The sequence below is a fragment of the Osmia lignaria genome, chromosome 12, assembly GCF_051020975.1.
Source record: "Osmia lignaria lignaria isolate PbOS001 chromosome 12, iyOsmLign1, whole genome shotgun sequence".
NCBI lineage: Eukaryota > Metazoa > Arthropoda > Insecta > Hymenoptera > Megachilidae > Osmia > Osmia lignaria.
Window position 1 is genome coordinate 8,867,941 of NC_135043.1, and position 13,380 is coordinate 8,881,320.

At 34.4% G+C, this 13,380-nt stretch overlaps 2 protein-coding genes and 1 long non-coding RNA gene across 8 annotated transcripts in view; 2 read left to right on the forward strand and 1 right to left on the reverse strand.

Annotated features, from left to right (window-relative positions):
• LOC117603021 (uncharacterized) overlaps positions 1-5,885 on the reverse strand; it is a 139,962-nt gene extending 134,077 nt beyond the window's left edge. For 5 of the 6 annotated variants that reach the window (XR_004581110.2, XR_013063190.1, XR_013063189.1 and 2 more), the window contains exon 1: positions 5,427-5,885. This is a non-coding gene — a long non-coding RNA (uncharacterized LOC117603021). The remainder of the gene's footprint in view (positions 1-5,426) is intronic. The other variant, XR_013063188.1, reaches the window with a different exon arrangement.
• Positions 5,886-6,474: 589 nt separating this feature from the next.
• LOC117603019 (uncharacterized) lies at positions 6,475-7,290 on the forward strand. The gene is made up of 3 exons (XM_034321714.2): positions 6,475-6,614; positions 6,683-6,792; positions 7,015-7,290. Exons 2-3 carry the CDS (start codon positions 6,712-6,714, stop codon positions 7,147-7,149), a joined length of 216 nt encoding a protein of 71 aa, XP_034177605.1. The 5' UTR covers positions 6,475-6,614; positions 6,683-6,711; the 3' UTR covers positions 7,150-7,290.
• Positions 7,291-10,563: 3,273 nt separating this feature from the next.
• Positions 10,564-12,625, forward strand: LOC117603018 (omega-conotoxin-like protein 1). The gene is made up of 3 exons (XM_034321713.2): positions 10,564-10,723; positions 12,107-12,218; positions 12,326-12,625. Exons 2-3 carry the CDS (start codon positions 12,126-12,128, stop codon positions 12,458-12,460), a joined length of 228 nt encoding a protein of 75 aa, XP_034177604.1. The 5' UTR covers positions 10,564-10,723; positions 12,107-12,125; the 3' UTR covers positions 12,461-12,625.
• Positions 12,626-13,380: the final 755 nt, after the last annotated feature.

Consider the following 13,380-nt stretch of genomic DNA (forward strand, 5'->3'; position numbering starts at 1 on the left):
CGAGAAGTACATTCAGTAATTTGAACGAGATAGCTATCTTTCAAACGAGATGGATTGAAAGCGAGTATACACAAATACTGATTAATAAATTATTCAATTCATTTTATCGAGTGTTATTTACATTTAATGATTGATTTGCATACTTTTAATCCTTTATCGATATATATGTACTCGTACGTATAGGGAATCCGAGCAATTTACTCTTGATCCTGGATGGCCGTGGTGTGCCAAAGTAAATTACCGTTTATCGCCGTTCGTCGATCGTCATTTTTTATTTGCTCATCGTGGTAATCAATTAACCGGCTCGGTTTAATCACGCTTTATGCGTTATTAATTTATTATCCGGCTGTATTAACAATATTTAATGTTGTGGAGAATATTAAATAACGATATTCAAATCGCCGCCGAACCACCGTGAAAAGATCGAACGTGTCTCACTCTTTCTTTTGTTCCAACATTTTAATTCGCCCCGTGATCGGTTTAATCCACCCTCGGACGTTCGAAACTTTACTAGCAAGAAATAAAATCGTGGTATATCGGCTGACAAAGGAAGTAATATTGCAAAAGAAAATGATATAATTGAATATTTTCGTTTATTTAACAGTAGAACTACCGAACCATCAAAATGACTGACTTCAAGTTAATAAAATTATTTAAAAGCTACAAATTTTTGTTAAAAAAAAAGAAAACTATTACTTAATTTATTCCAAGCAAGGAAAATTTAATAAGGGTCCAAAGTATCAAGTTCATACCTAAGCGTTTTGTCCGCCAAAGGATTAAACTGCTCTTAAAGTTAATGTTAATTACTCTGAGGATCGAGGTATTGTAAACAATAAAAATGCGTCACCCTCGGCAAGCCCCGGGTGCTCGGAAAACCTCCCTCGCGGATGTTGAAATTCAAGCGAGACCGGGTCCCGAATAAACGAAGAAACAACTGTCGGGGAGTTTATTTCTCATGCGGCTCTCTTTTTTCGTGCTTCTCTTTTACAGTTGGTGGCCAACGACATACGTATATAAAGGTGGGCCAATTTGCCGCGACAAGAAAGAGAAATAAAGAGAAATAAAGAAAGAAGGCGAGGCGTGTCGACAGGTTTCAGGCAACGGTAGGGAAGCTTTACGAGGTTCTTTCTGCCGCCTCGTCGTTTCATTTTACGGGTCGTCGCCTTCTTCTTGCAATGCGAATTTGATTCAACGCGAACAGCCCATACGGAGGCTCGCTATCGAACCGCAGCCAATTTTCCTGCGGTTATTCGAACGTCTTTTATATCCCCTTCTACTGTACACCGTGGTAACCGAGCTATCATTACCGATACTACCCACATTCCAGAAATAATCTTACTTTTCCCTTTTTTTAATTCTTAATTGTTGACTGCGAAAGCTGGTTCAAAGAGATATCTACTCTATTTTTCAAATAAAATTTCACATAAAATTTAATGAATTAAATCAAGCTTAATACTTTAATAAATTCTATAATTTAAATTAAGAAACTTGAATCTTGTCGTTTCAACCCCTTTGGTAGTTCTAGTGTAACCCAGCTAAGGAGATGAATTTCTTCTCAAACTAACAGACCGAATAGACAATTACGTAAACACATGTGTCCTGGTAATTCGTCCTATCATCGGAATTGCGTGGGACCGTAAAACAATGTCTAGCCATTCTAGCAGCATAGTTTTAGTTAATTCGCGAGAGAAGACGCGTCTCTCCACCGCGATCGTCTCCACTTTGCCGGTTCAAGGGGTGGATGCATCCGCGTGCCCCCTGCTCGAATGGTCAGCTGGACCCTCGTGCACGTAAATCACGGGGTTGCCGCAGATCCAATTATCAAATTGTCCGGCACTTCAGCCGAGACAAGAGAGAACCGGCCAGAACGTTGGATAGAGAGCAGTTCAGCGAGGATTTTCCAACGGAAAGAGAGGTGGACAGTGATATGGCTCGATTTGGAAGAGAGGGGTCAGGGGGATGTGGTCGCGAAACAGAAATGGGAAATTCAAGACGAAGACGAGAAGCGGAATCGAAACAGAAGCTAGTGATTATTTAATCTACGTTTGTTCAAATATTTTCACTATTTCTATGAATTTCACTATATCTTGGATATCACTACACCTTTAATTATGGAACAACCAGTAGCGAAGGACACAAGTAGAAGACGATGGTCGAAGCTAAGTGGCGTAGGATCGCTAACTAAGGGAGCAATAGATCCTACTGGGCAAAACCGCTAAAGACAGCTCGACGTTAACAGGGAAAATTTATCACTTAAGTGACTAGGAAGCACGCGAACCCCGGGGAGCATTTCGTCGTCAGATAAGGTAATCGGTCGATAAAGAAAGTGGGAGGGAAACTGGTAGTTGTAAACACTCGAGGCGAACAATAGCAAAAGCAATAACACCGTTGTTGCATAGTTTTCTAAGAAATCGGTATTTACGGTACTCTTATCGTTTGCTAAGATTTCGTAATTGAGGATAAAATCCACGATTCCACGTAAACTCAGGTCGATCTGAATTCCTTGGAATTGCTGATAATAAATTTCGTGTAAACAAATAGTTTCGTTGGGTTTTCTCAATGATTAAGTTGTTTAAATAACATACTAGTTATTTATTAATAACTACTATCAATTATGATGTTTATGTCAATTATGTTGATATTGGTATTGGTAAACGATTAGTTAATTAGAGTTTAGAAGCTTAAAAATGTTTATTCTCATCGCGGCAATATAACGAGAGACTACTGTAATATTAATATTAGCTGTAATTTTGGAAAGAGCGTACGACTTCCAGGGCAATGGTAAATGTAAAAATTGTAAATGATTAGTTAATTAGAGTTTGGAAGCTTAAAAAATTTGTATCCTCACCGCGGCAATATAACGAGAGACTACTGTAATATTAATATTAGCTGTAATTTTGGAAAGAGCGTACGACTTCCAGGGTAATGGTAAATGTAAAAATTGTAAATGATTAGTTAATTAGAATTTGGAAGCTTAAAAAATTTGTATCCTCACCGCGGCAATATAACGAGAGACTACTGTAATATTAATATTAGCTGTAATTTTGGAGAGAGCGTACGACTTCCAGGGTAATGGTAAATGTAAAAATTGTAAATGATTAGTTAATTAGAGTTTGGAAGCTTAAAAAATTTGTATCCTCACCGCGGCAATATAACGAGAGACTACTGTAATATTAATATTAGCTGTGATTTTGAAGAGATCATGCGAGTTCCAGTGTAATGGTAAATGGCAAATGATTTGTGTAACGGTGCAATTTTTACTCGTGATAAGAACGTGCATAATAGTTTCCTTGGGGTTAAACGACACGTGCACCGGAAAATTCTCGTTAGCCCGGAAATGCAAATCGGATGTGCGTGCCTAAAGCTGCAAACACCCCCCTTTGTCACGCGATTCTAATACAGACATCGTCTTAAAGGCGAAGTTAATTCAGTTACGATACACGCAACAAGTATCTCGCTGAAGGGGCTAGACACTGATAAGGCAGCTAGGCGACATTACTGACATGGTAACGGTGTCAAAAAAATGGATTTACGAGAATTCGATAATCTTGAAAATCATATCGTGGAAAAACAATTCCTGCCTGGTACATTCAACAATTTTTCAATAAAAAGAGCTCGGTACCGTTCTCAGAACAGATATCACATGGCCACTTTATCGCTTCTTCGAAATTGACCCTGGAATTGATAGCTGTCACCTCGATCTACGAATAACATATTTTATACTGTTCTTCTGGATTCGATATACAACACACAGCATCCATAGAACACGCTACTATGCTGAAAATAACTTCTTAAACGAAGGATTTTTTACTGCCTGTTATAATTTGGAATGTAATTATCTTGTATCTTTCAGTACAGGGCATATCTTAGAAATATTTCGTCATATATGTTTAAGAAGTTAACTATTGGGCGGCGGACCACGCCGAAAGCCTTCAATAAGTAAATATCTTAAGTCTCGATTGATCTAGACTCTATTATTCCAAGTTTAACAAGCCTATCTGATTGTCTCTATAAAAAAATCATCGAGAAAAGCTTGTAATGATTAAACGAACATTCGAAGCAACAGGAGGGCTTGATCTTCTTTCGAATGCAATGAATTAATCGGGAACGGGTGTTTAATTATCGCTCTGATGAAATGATTGGTCGCTCGTTTGTTTGCCGATTATCAAAACCGCGCTCGATAAATGTTTTAATTGTCTTCATTGTATTAAATTGCAAGCAATGATGCACTTGATCGAGCGTGTTCATCAGTCAGAGAGAAATATTATTCGCGGTTAACGGAGACCCGGTTGCATACATTTTATAATAACATCGTGTTTACGTTAAACACGCGATCGAACTGTTTCCCACTTTCCATATTATAATATATATATACCTGGAAAATTTCACCGAGAGCTTTTCACTTTTCCATATGGATCGTATACGTTGTTATCATTTCGTGTGTTTGACAATAATTTTTAGCTTCGAGGAAAGTTCAACCGGGTGGATTGAAAACAAAAAAAGGTAATAGCAATCGCGGTCGACGGTTTCACTGGATTCCCAAAAATATCTCGACGAAGAGATCGCTTTCCCTCGGGAAACGACAATTGAATCAATTTAGAGGGCGGTTTTGATAGGTCGAACGAGATGCAAACGCATTACACGGCTGGTGTTTTGAAATATTACACCCGTGTTACGTCAATTATTGCCAATATACCGTGGAAAAAATCTAATTGATGATTACTGTTAACGCGAAATCACGATACAAACTATGGAGATTGTTTTGTAATTGTTACTTGATGTGTGTTAACCAGACGAACATTTTTCAACCAGGAATTTTTCGAGAAACTATTGCAATTGGTAAAATGATTCTAAAATAAAGCGATCGATCTTTGTGAATACGTTATACAAATTGATTAGAATATTTATACTAATATACCTTTTTGAAAAATATAATTTTTAAGATTGTATAATCTTCTATAATTTATTCACAAACTCGATACCATTTATCAAATGTAATTAAATTAAATGAAATATATTAGTATACTTAAGGAACGTTGGAGTGATTTTTGCTAAGTTAATATTGTTCAAAATTTTATACAAGTCTAAGGAAATATAACTGAATAATAAAAAATACAAAAATATAGAATGGAAATTTTGAATATCATTATCGTTATACTAGTAACCTATTCACAACGACATAACCTAAATTTGTATTAATGATGTGTTACTAATTCCTATTATAAAACATCTTATTATACAGAAATTATTAAAAATATTCACGACGCATGTATATGCACGTATAGAGATGTAGAGGTCGCTACTAGGGACGGCCATGTTGTTATTATGTATGTATATGTTCATTTCAATATGTTAATTACAGTGTAGCCGTATGAGACATAATAAAACCATGCAACAAAAGAATGAACAATTAAAGAAAGTCTTACTTGAGTAAGTAACTGTTGTTTAACCTCCATGTGTAGTTTTGTCACGAGCACTTATCAAATCCGTCGAAACCGTGTAGAGGACGCGATAGTTTTCGAAATGTTAGTACATGTATTAAATACAATCGCGATCGAAACCACAAATAATTAGTAACAATAGCTTAAAACTTGACGCGTTATTTTAATGAAAACACTTGCAAATATTTCGTACGTCCAAGAGTCACAATTCATTAGGCTTACCGTGCGAGGATTACGACAACGCGTCCTTCTTACGAACACAAATCACGCGAACCGTTCTCCTCGGCTGTTCCTTCAGGACTGGCTTTCAATCGTCTTACGAATCGAAGGAATGTAAACTATCAACATAGCCGAACAAATTTACATTTCGGGAACTATAATCCGTCTCACGAAACGAGTCAGTAAAAGTAAACACAACAACTGCGCGGTGAACACGCGATAGACGCTACCGGTTCTTATTATTGGCTGTCGAGTATCGACTACAGCGCCAACTTCAGACGGTCCCATGGCGTGGGCCCGTGGTTTGAAAGTCAGGCGGGAAACTTAGCGTTTTTGATAAAAATTATTTTTCATGATTTTGGGAGATGACGTTATACCTATTATTATTATTGTTTCAAAAGAAGTAGCTTCTTATTTTTTAGTATACAGGGATCGATATATCGAAATTAATTTTTTTTTATTTTATAAAATAATACAAAATTCTGATACTAATCAACATAAAATTACAGAGCTAAAAAAAAGAATAGAATTTTCTAAACTAATGGGTACATTTGAAACACTTCAAACAATAGGAGGTCGTGGAAAACAACATCTACAGTTTTATTATTTTTTTAAGGCTATTCTTAGGAAAAACAATTCCTCTATCAAGATAAAATACGACAGGGGGTTTGATCTTTTCTCTGAATTTCTGCAAAAACACGATACTTTACGTAATATGTTTATCCCGATATTCCCTGCAGTGTTTACCTGGCCGACAAACTCTGATAAACCTGCAATAATATGTGTGTAATATCGATTACAAATAATGTTATAGCCTTAAGAATCATCAAGGTATACAATAGACCTTCAGATCGGAAAAATTCATTATCGTATCCCTGTCTGTTCACCCTATAAATACCGAAGTCTTTGCTAGAAGAATCAGTATATCCCAGTCTCCAACGAAGTAAAGTAAAGGTGAGCTCTGAAATTAATTACAAACTTTATAATTAATAATATTACATACTGAAATATATATTTCTTAGTTTCTGCCTTGACGAAATAAATAACGAAGATGAAGATCATTTTTACAATCTTGTGTCTCGTACTTCTGGCTGTTTCCTTCGTCATGGGTTGCAAGCCACCAGGTTTGCCTGTAAGTAAATTTCATTATTTATATTATTTATTTATTACTGTACGAGGGAATGGGTCTTTAGAAATTGCGGAGCTCGAGTCAAAAGCTGAGATTCTTAAAAATATTTAATTAGAAGCAGTAAAATTTATTCTAATAAAATCATAGTGCTCTTTGATTAAATGTTGTAATCAAATAATTCAATTAAATCTAAATATTTATACATGGTATGCATTTTGTCCTTAGTGTACCGACGATAGTGATTGCTGTGGACCATTAATATGTAATCCATGGGCTGGTCGTTGCACCAAGAAAATGACCCCATCATCGACGAATCTGCCAGGAAATTCCGAAGTTCCAACCAATGAAAAACAAAAATGAAGAATGAACTGATTAATGTGGATATTAATTCGTAGGCCTACTAATTAAATTGCAATTACCTTACTTTACTAGGATTCTGAAATTCAATGTAAAAATAATATACATTAATTAATACGTAAATAAATATAATATACTATTCTAGACATTTTTTTCATTCACTATCCCTTATCATTCCTATTATTGTTCTGTTCTATTAAATCGTATTGTTTAAAAATAATAATTTTTAATAAAGTTTTAATTATTACTTAGTAAGTTGTTAGAAGGGACAGTCACTTTGTTTAAATATAAATTTCGAACATAATTTCATTATTGAAGAGAGACAAACAATGTAACAAAAATCATAAATGACTTAAAATTAGCAGAGAATTATTGCTGTTAATTTAATAAATGATTATATTTTAATTTACACAGATAGGTAACTAACCTTTATTATTGTTATTTTTTAATTCAAAGGCCACAACAAAGATATCTATTATACTTATATACATATTGATACTGAGAAACTTTATTTTTTTTGTGTCAATAAGCAATGATATTTTACGATAACGTACACGTATAAATCCATGAAACCTATTTATTGAAGACAGTGTCGATGGTGCATTGACTGTGGAAGCTCTGGAAAAAAGTCTGTATTTCAATTTCAATATTTTACAACTTTTTATAAAAACACTATACATATTCGTATTGATATTTTATAAATTTCATAACTGCTTATCATGTAACCAAAATAATTTTACAAATGCAAATTTTTCTTAAATTTATGATTTGAAAGGTTTTTCAAGATCGTCCAGAAAATTTACAATTTGATTTCTCTTTTATTTGAGATTATTTCTCTCTCATGTTAAGTTTCATTTGAAAATTGTACCATTATTAGCTGAACGAAAAAATTGTCAGGAAATGTCGAGTTGAAGGAAAACGATTTAAACAAATGTTTCATTCAGCAAGGGATTTTAAATGTACGCTATGTCTACTTTATCGTTTCATACATTCTGAACCTATTGAATCCCTGTTCCATGCAATATAATTATTAAATTTTTTAAGAGCAATAGCAGAACCTGCTGAGCCGGGTGTATGTGATAGAAGCAATATTTCAATTTTACTCGGCATTTTCTACGGTACAAGTATAACAGTTGAAACGAACGTAATGGTGAATTTTTACGAGCGATACGCAATCAGACAGAATTCAACGCAGAATATGAGAAAAGTTTGCATTTTACAATGTTCCTACTACGTTTTCTATTACACCTTTCAATAGAAGTCTAAGTAATTAATGAATCATTTACAAATTATAAATAAGGATTATCCTCTGTTAACGATTATCCTCTTCTTGCTCTATTAATTAATCGCGATAATTATTCTCCCTTATTTTATATATATTGCATCGGAAATTTATTATTACAGCTTGAATATCTTCAAAATGGGATTTCTTAGCCTTTTTCTGGTTATACTATTAGCCTTTACTACTGTTTCATCAAGTTCATCGAATAATGCAACTTGTGTTCCGTGGAAAGGAATAGTAAGTCTCTGACTATAATTTTTTTGAGTATAATAGAAAAGATACGTAATTAGGAATTAACAATTTAATAAAATTGAACGTTTAATATAAGAATCTTGTGAAAAACTATTAATTCTACACATGTCTGTTTCAGTGTCATGCCTATGAAGATTGTTGCCGCTACCTTTTATGTCCCACATACGAAGCTCGTTGCGTGCCAAAAGAAGGAGTTATTGTTCCCGGAGAAGATACAAGGCCCATTGGAAATGGACCATTTCCACCAGGATATCCAATTAATTAAAGTCACATATAATTTTTTTAAAGTTCTCTTGCAAGACTTCGATGTCAATAAAAATGGACTACATACATTGCAATCAAATAAAAGCACTCATATAACTATATTTCCAAACTATGCTACATAAAAGAACAATAAAAATGTTATCAGTAAGGTTTGAATTTCTTTAAGAATTTTTTAATTAGTAAGTTTCTATCCCATACTTCTAAAGATACCAATTGCGAAACCTCCCAAGGTTACTTCGTTTAAGAACACGGCTATAATTGAAGAACTGAAAATAAAGAACACTTATTTTATGTACGCGACAGAAATATTCAAATGATTTTGTCATGTGACTTTATTTAGAATAAATTTCAATTTTTGAGACAAGTTTATTAATTCATTAACCAATGGTGCCCTGAAGGGGTTAATAGCCTCGTAGCCGCAACAATCTTAATCCAGTCCTGACTAAAACTACACAGAGTATCCAGTATCCAAAAATCCTTGTCTCTAAAGGGTTAAAATTCTACTGAAAAGTTTGTTTAATTAAAGATATGTTTTCGATGAACCTGGTGAACCAACTTGTTAAATAAATAAAAAAGACGTCGGCACACATTTACACTGAAAATACAAATATTACAAAAATAGCCCTGTCCCTTTGCTATATATTTCCAAAAGCAGTGAAAAGATTTCGATTCACGGTAGACTGCAAACAGTTACAGTGACGTTAAAATAAAAAAAAGAAACACAAAAAAACAAACGTCATGAAAGAATAATCGACGTTTTCACTTGGCTGCCGTCTACGTATAAAGGGACAATATTACCGGATGATTCGGTTTTCTTTCCTGTTGTTTCCTATTAAGCGAATTAAAGAACAAGAGGGCTTTGTCGAGAGATCAATGGAATGTATGAAGCCAGGCAATATGCAGCCGATGGAATATTGGTGCAGAAGGCAAAAACCGTGGCACGGCCATTTTATAACCAACGAATGAAAAAGGAATGTTCGCGGTGGCTGACTCTTTTCAATTGTTATACAGTTTAGGGTATAATTGGAACGAATTATAATTGGGAGGAAAAGAGTGCGTTAGGTTTCGGGCTTTCTCCGAATTTGTAGAGATACGCGCCTCGAAGGTATTATTCTGCAGAGTTGAATACCAGACCCAGAACAATCTGCAGTTACTGTAATTCAATGGACCGAACTTCTTTCATGTTTTTTGTTAAAACAAGGAAAAAGAAGGATATACGTGCACCAGTCAGAAATGGGAAAATTCGGGTACAAAGATCGAACCTTTCATCACTTTTGTCAAGTACAATTTCGTGAAAAATTAAAAGATATAAAATTGGTAAATAACAGCTGAAAAATAAAAATGTATTTCAATTTCCTATAATAATTCTACTAAAACAAAGTAAATCCTAGGAAACTTGACTAAGATATCACAACAGTTCAAGTGACAAAGAAAAACATTGGAAAATCATCGCGAGTCTAATCTGCTGATTTAATTTCGCGGAAATCAACGCGCGATGTAACAAAAGACAAGATTAATCTTATGCGTGTTCCTTAAACGCGAGTTACGTGTGTGGGAAGTATAACATTTCTTGCAATTTCCTCTTGTACTCTTTTAAATACACACACACGCGCGTCCATGAATATGTAGATGAATACTTAAAGGCTGGTCGACGTGACGACGACGTTGCGGTATAAAAGCGTAGTATACGGCAAGTTGAGAAATCAGTTAAGGTCGAACTGTTGAGACGGTCGCTGTTAAGAAAAAGTATATCCAGTGTTGCTTTGAAAGTCTCTTCTGGTGAGTAAAATTCACGTAGTTTCTCGGCTGAAGGACGTTTACGAAGTTACTCCGAAATTTCATTTCACGTGGAGTAAAGAAAAGTGACAGGAATTAATTCGTTGGCGGTTTAAACTCGACAGTGATCGCGTGTTTAATCGATCGATCGATCGATTATATGGTTTTATACGTTTGTGCGACGCTGAATATGTATTTGATCGTTTAATAAACTCGTACAAACAGAAAATGATGCAGAAATATTTCGATGTTTCTAAAACGTATGCTTTTATCGTTCAATTTTTCCAACATTTTCTGGAGATAAGAAAATTTCCATGAACAATTTTCAAGTAAACATTTGTTAATGTAGTGACTCAGCTGTACGGTGAACCTTGAACGCTTCTGATACATATTGCTGTCATTTTAGCATGATAAACTTCATTAATGTACCAACTTATAAAATCACTATTATTTTCTATGCATTATTTTTCACTGTACGATGAGATCAAAATTTTTTGTCATAAATTCATCATTGCAACACTATCCCCCCTTTTTTATAAACAATATCGTTTTAACATTCTAGCAATTTAAATAAAAAAGTTGAATGTTGTCAGTTTGACAGAGTTAATTGTTTTAATTTTATGAATCAGCTGTTCCAATTATTTTGTTCGTCAGTTTACGCGATTACCTTTTACGAAAATATAAAGAATTCCGTCGCGATAAATACGTGACAACCACTTGATGAAGTAGATTGATGCCGTACATGGTTGGCCGTGACCGTACACTTTAGTCACTCTGTCGGCTATTCAGGAACGAGTCAGGTCAGTAGTTAATGACTCATTCACGGACACCTGTGTACGTTCTACTCATGCAAAATCCCACCGTGTGTTCGTTAGCTTGCGTAATGAGCTGGAATCTCATGAATCCGAGATTGATCTTTGTACAGGCATACTTTTCGCGGACTCGAAACGAAACAATTGAATTTAGTTCACAAGTTGATTACCGGAGTGGAAATGGTCGTGTGTGATAAGACATACGGGAATTGTGTAATTAAGGTGTTTAAGTGTTAAACGATGCAAGTGCCAGAAATGAGAAGTTTCAGTAGGATTGAAATATTACTATGTTCATTTCGGTATTTACATTGTTTATCACTCGAATATCATACATTTTCAAGGTTCATGATTTTTACAGATTTAGAGGGGAAATAAATTGTAAAAATGTTAATGTAGTATTCAGTATTCACCTCAGGTTTCTCTATATAAATATTTATCAATTCCATATAAATTTTTCTATAAGTCCACGTGATTTTCATTTAAAAATAAGTACATGGTTATTAAATGCTTTTCTCCTCTACCTTCCGAATTATTTTTATTTTATAATTTAAATTGATAATAATTCATCTTTCAGAGAATAAATACTCTACAAAATGTCGAAGTTTACAATGCTCATTTTCGTCTTCCTATTGGCTACGACCCTTATTACGGCAGCTCCCAACAGGTGTGGTCGACATGGTGATCCCGTGAGTAAAAACTCATTCTCTTTTTTCTTTGTTGCTCTCATAGAATCATATTCAAGAAGAATTAATTAATTCACTCAATATAAAATATTATTACTTTTCTATTTCAGTGCGTGAGCAACTCTGATTGTTGCAACAACATATCTTGCCACCGATATGCGAACAGGTGTCAAGTGGTGATCACGGAGGCGGAACTGATGGCTCAACGGGAGAAGATCTTAGGTCGGAAAGGGAAGGATTACTAAGTGACGTTATTCCCTGACGTGCATATAAACAACTATATACTCCAGGATTTCAAAGAATCCAACACGTGGTTGTAATACACGAACAAAAAACAAGGACATATCTTACGTTGGTGTAAGCAAACAAGTGACTAATAAAAAGAAGCAAAGATGATTTCAAAAGTAGAACTGACGTTTTTTCATTAAAAATAAAACCGCACCCACACCGTGAATCGCCTTATTTCGTATTATTTCACGATCAAACTGGTCCAAGAGTTTCATCGAACGAACATAAACAGAATATGTCAGGCATTTCCATTCGGCGAAGAGGTCACGATTATTAAGTTCATGATTATTATTATCAGCTCATACGAGATTACTGCGTTTGGTTTCGAAGTCACAAATGCTGCACATTTTAATATCCGTGTTCGTGGCTGTAGTAAAAATGTCATTATGAAATGAAATTGAAAGAACTATGTACAATTGCTTTGAAAATAAAGATAGATAATTACGTAGAATAGAGTACACTTCCCTATCTTCAATGATCTTGACATGTCTATATTATAAAAAGTAATTTCTTGAGTAATTTCACGTGTTTCATTGAACGCAAGGTTACATTTATATGCAAGCACGAAAGAGTGAGCTGTAACAGGAAAATATGTAATTGGTAGATAATAATCTGTTGTAACTTCAATCGTTTATCGTTTATCTCCTTGACCGCAACCAAGGCTAATTGCATTGGTTTTAATGTCTTTCTGCTATAAATAAAATTTGGAAATAATTAACAGGAAATTCATTTAGATTTAATCTTATTAACCCTTGAACAATAGAATCAATAATTATTATAGATAGGGTGTAAAATTTGGAAAATGAAAGTTCGAAGGTTACCTAATGAAGATCATTCCAAGAAATTCATAATGAAAGGATTAAAATTTTAATAAAAT

Bases quoted from the DNA above. Each gene is read 5' to 3' on its own strand.
- LOC117603019 (XM_034321714.2), top strand. From the start codon at position 6,712: ATGAAGATCATTTTTACAATCTTGTGTCTCGTACTTCTGGCTGTTTCC. The intron at 6,793-7,014 runs GTAAGTAAATTT...TTTTGTCCTTAG, and splicing joins GCAAGCCACCAGGTTTGCCT to TGTACCGACGATAGTGATTG.
- LOC117603018 (XM_034321713.2), top strand. From the start codon at position 12,126: ATGTCGAAGTTTACAATGCTCATTTTCGTCTTCCTATTGGCTACGACC. The intron at 12,219-12,325 runs GTGAGTAAAAAC...TTTCTATTTCAG, and splicing joins GTGGTCGACATGGTGATCCC to TGCGTGAGCAACTCTGATTG.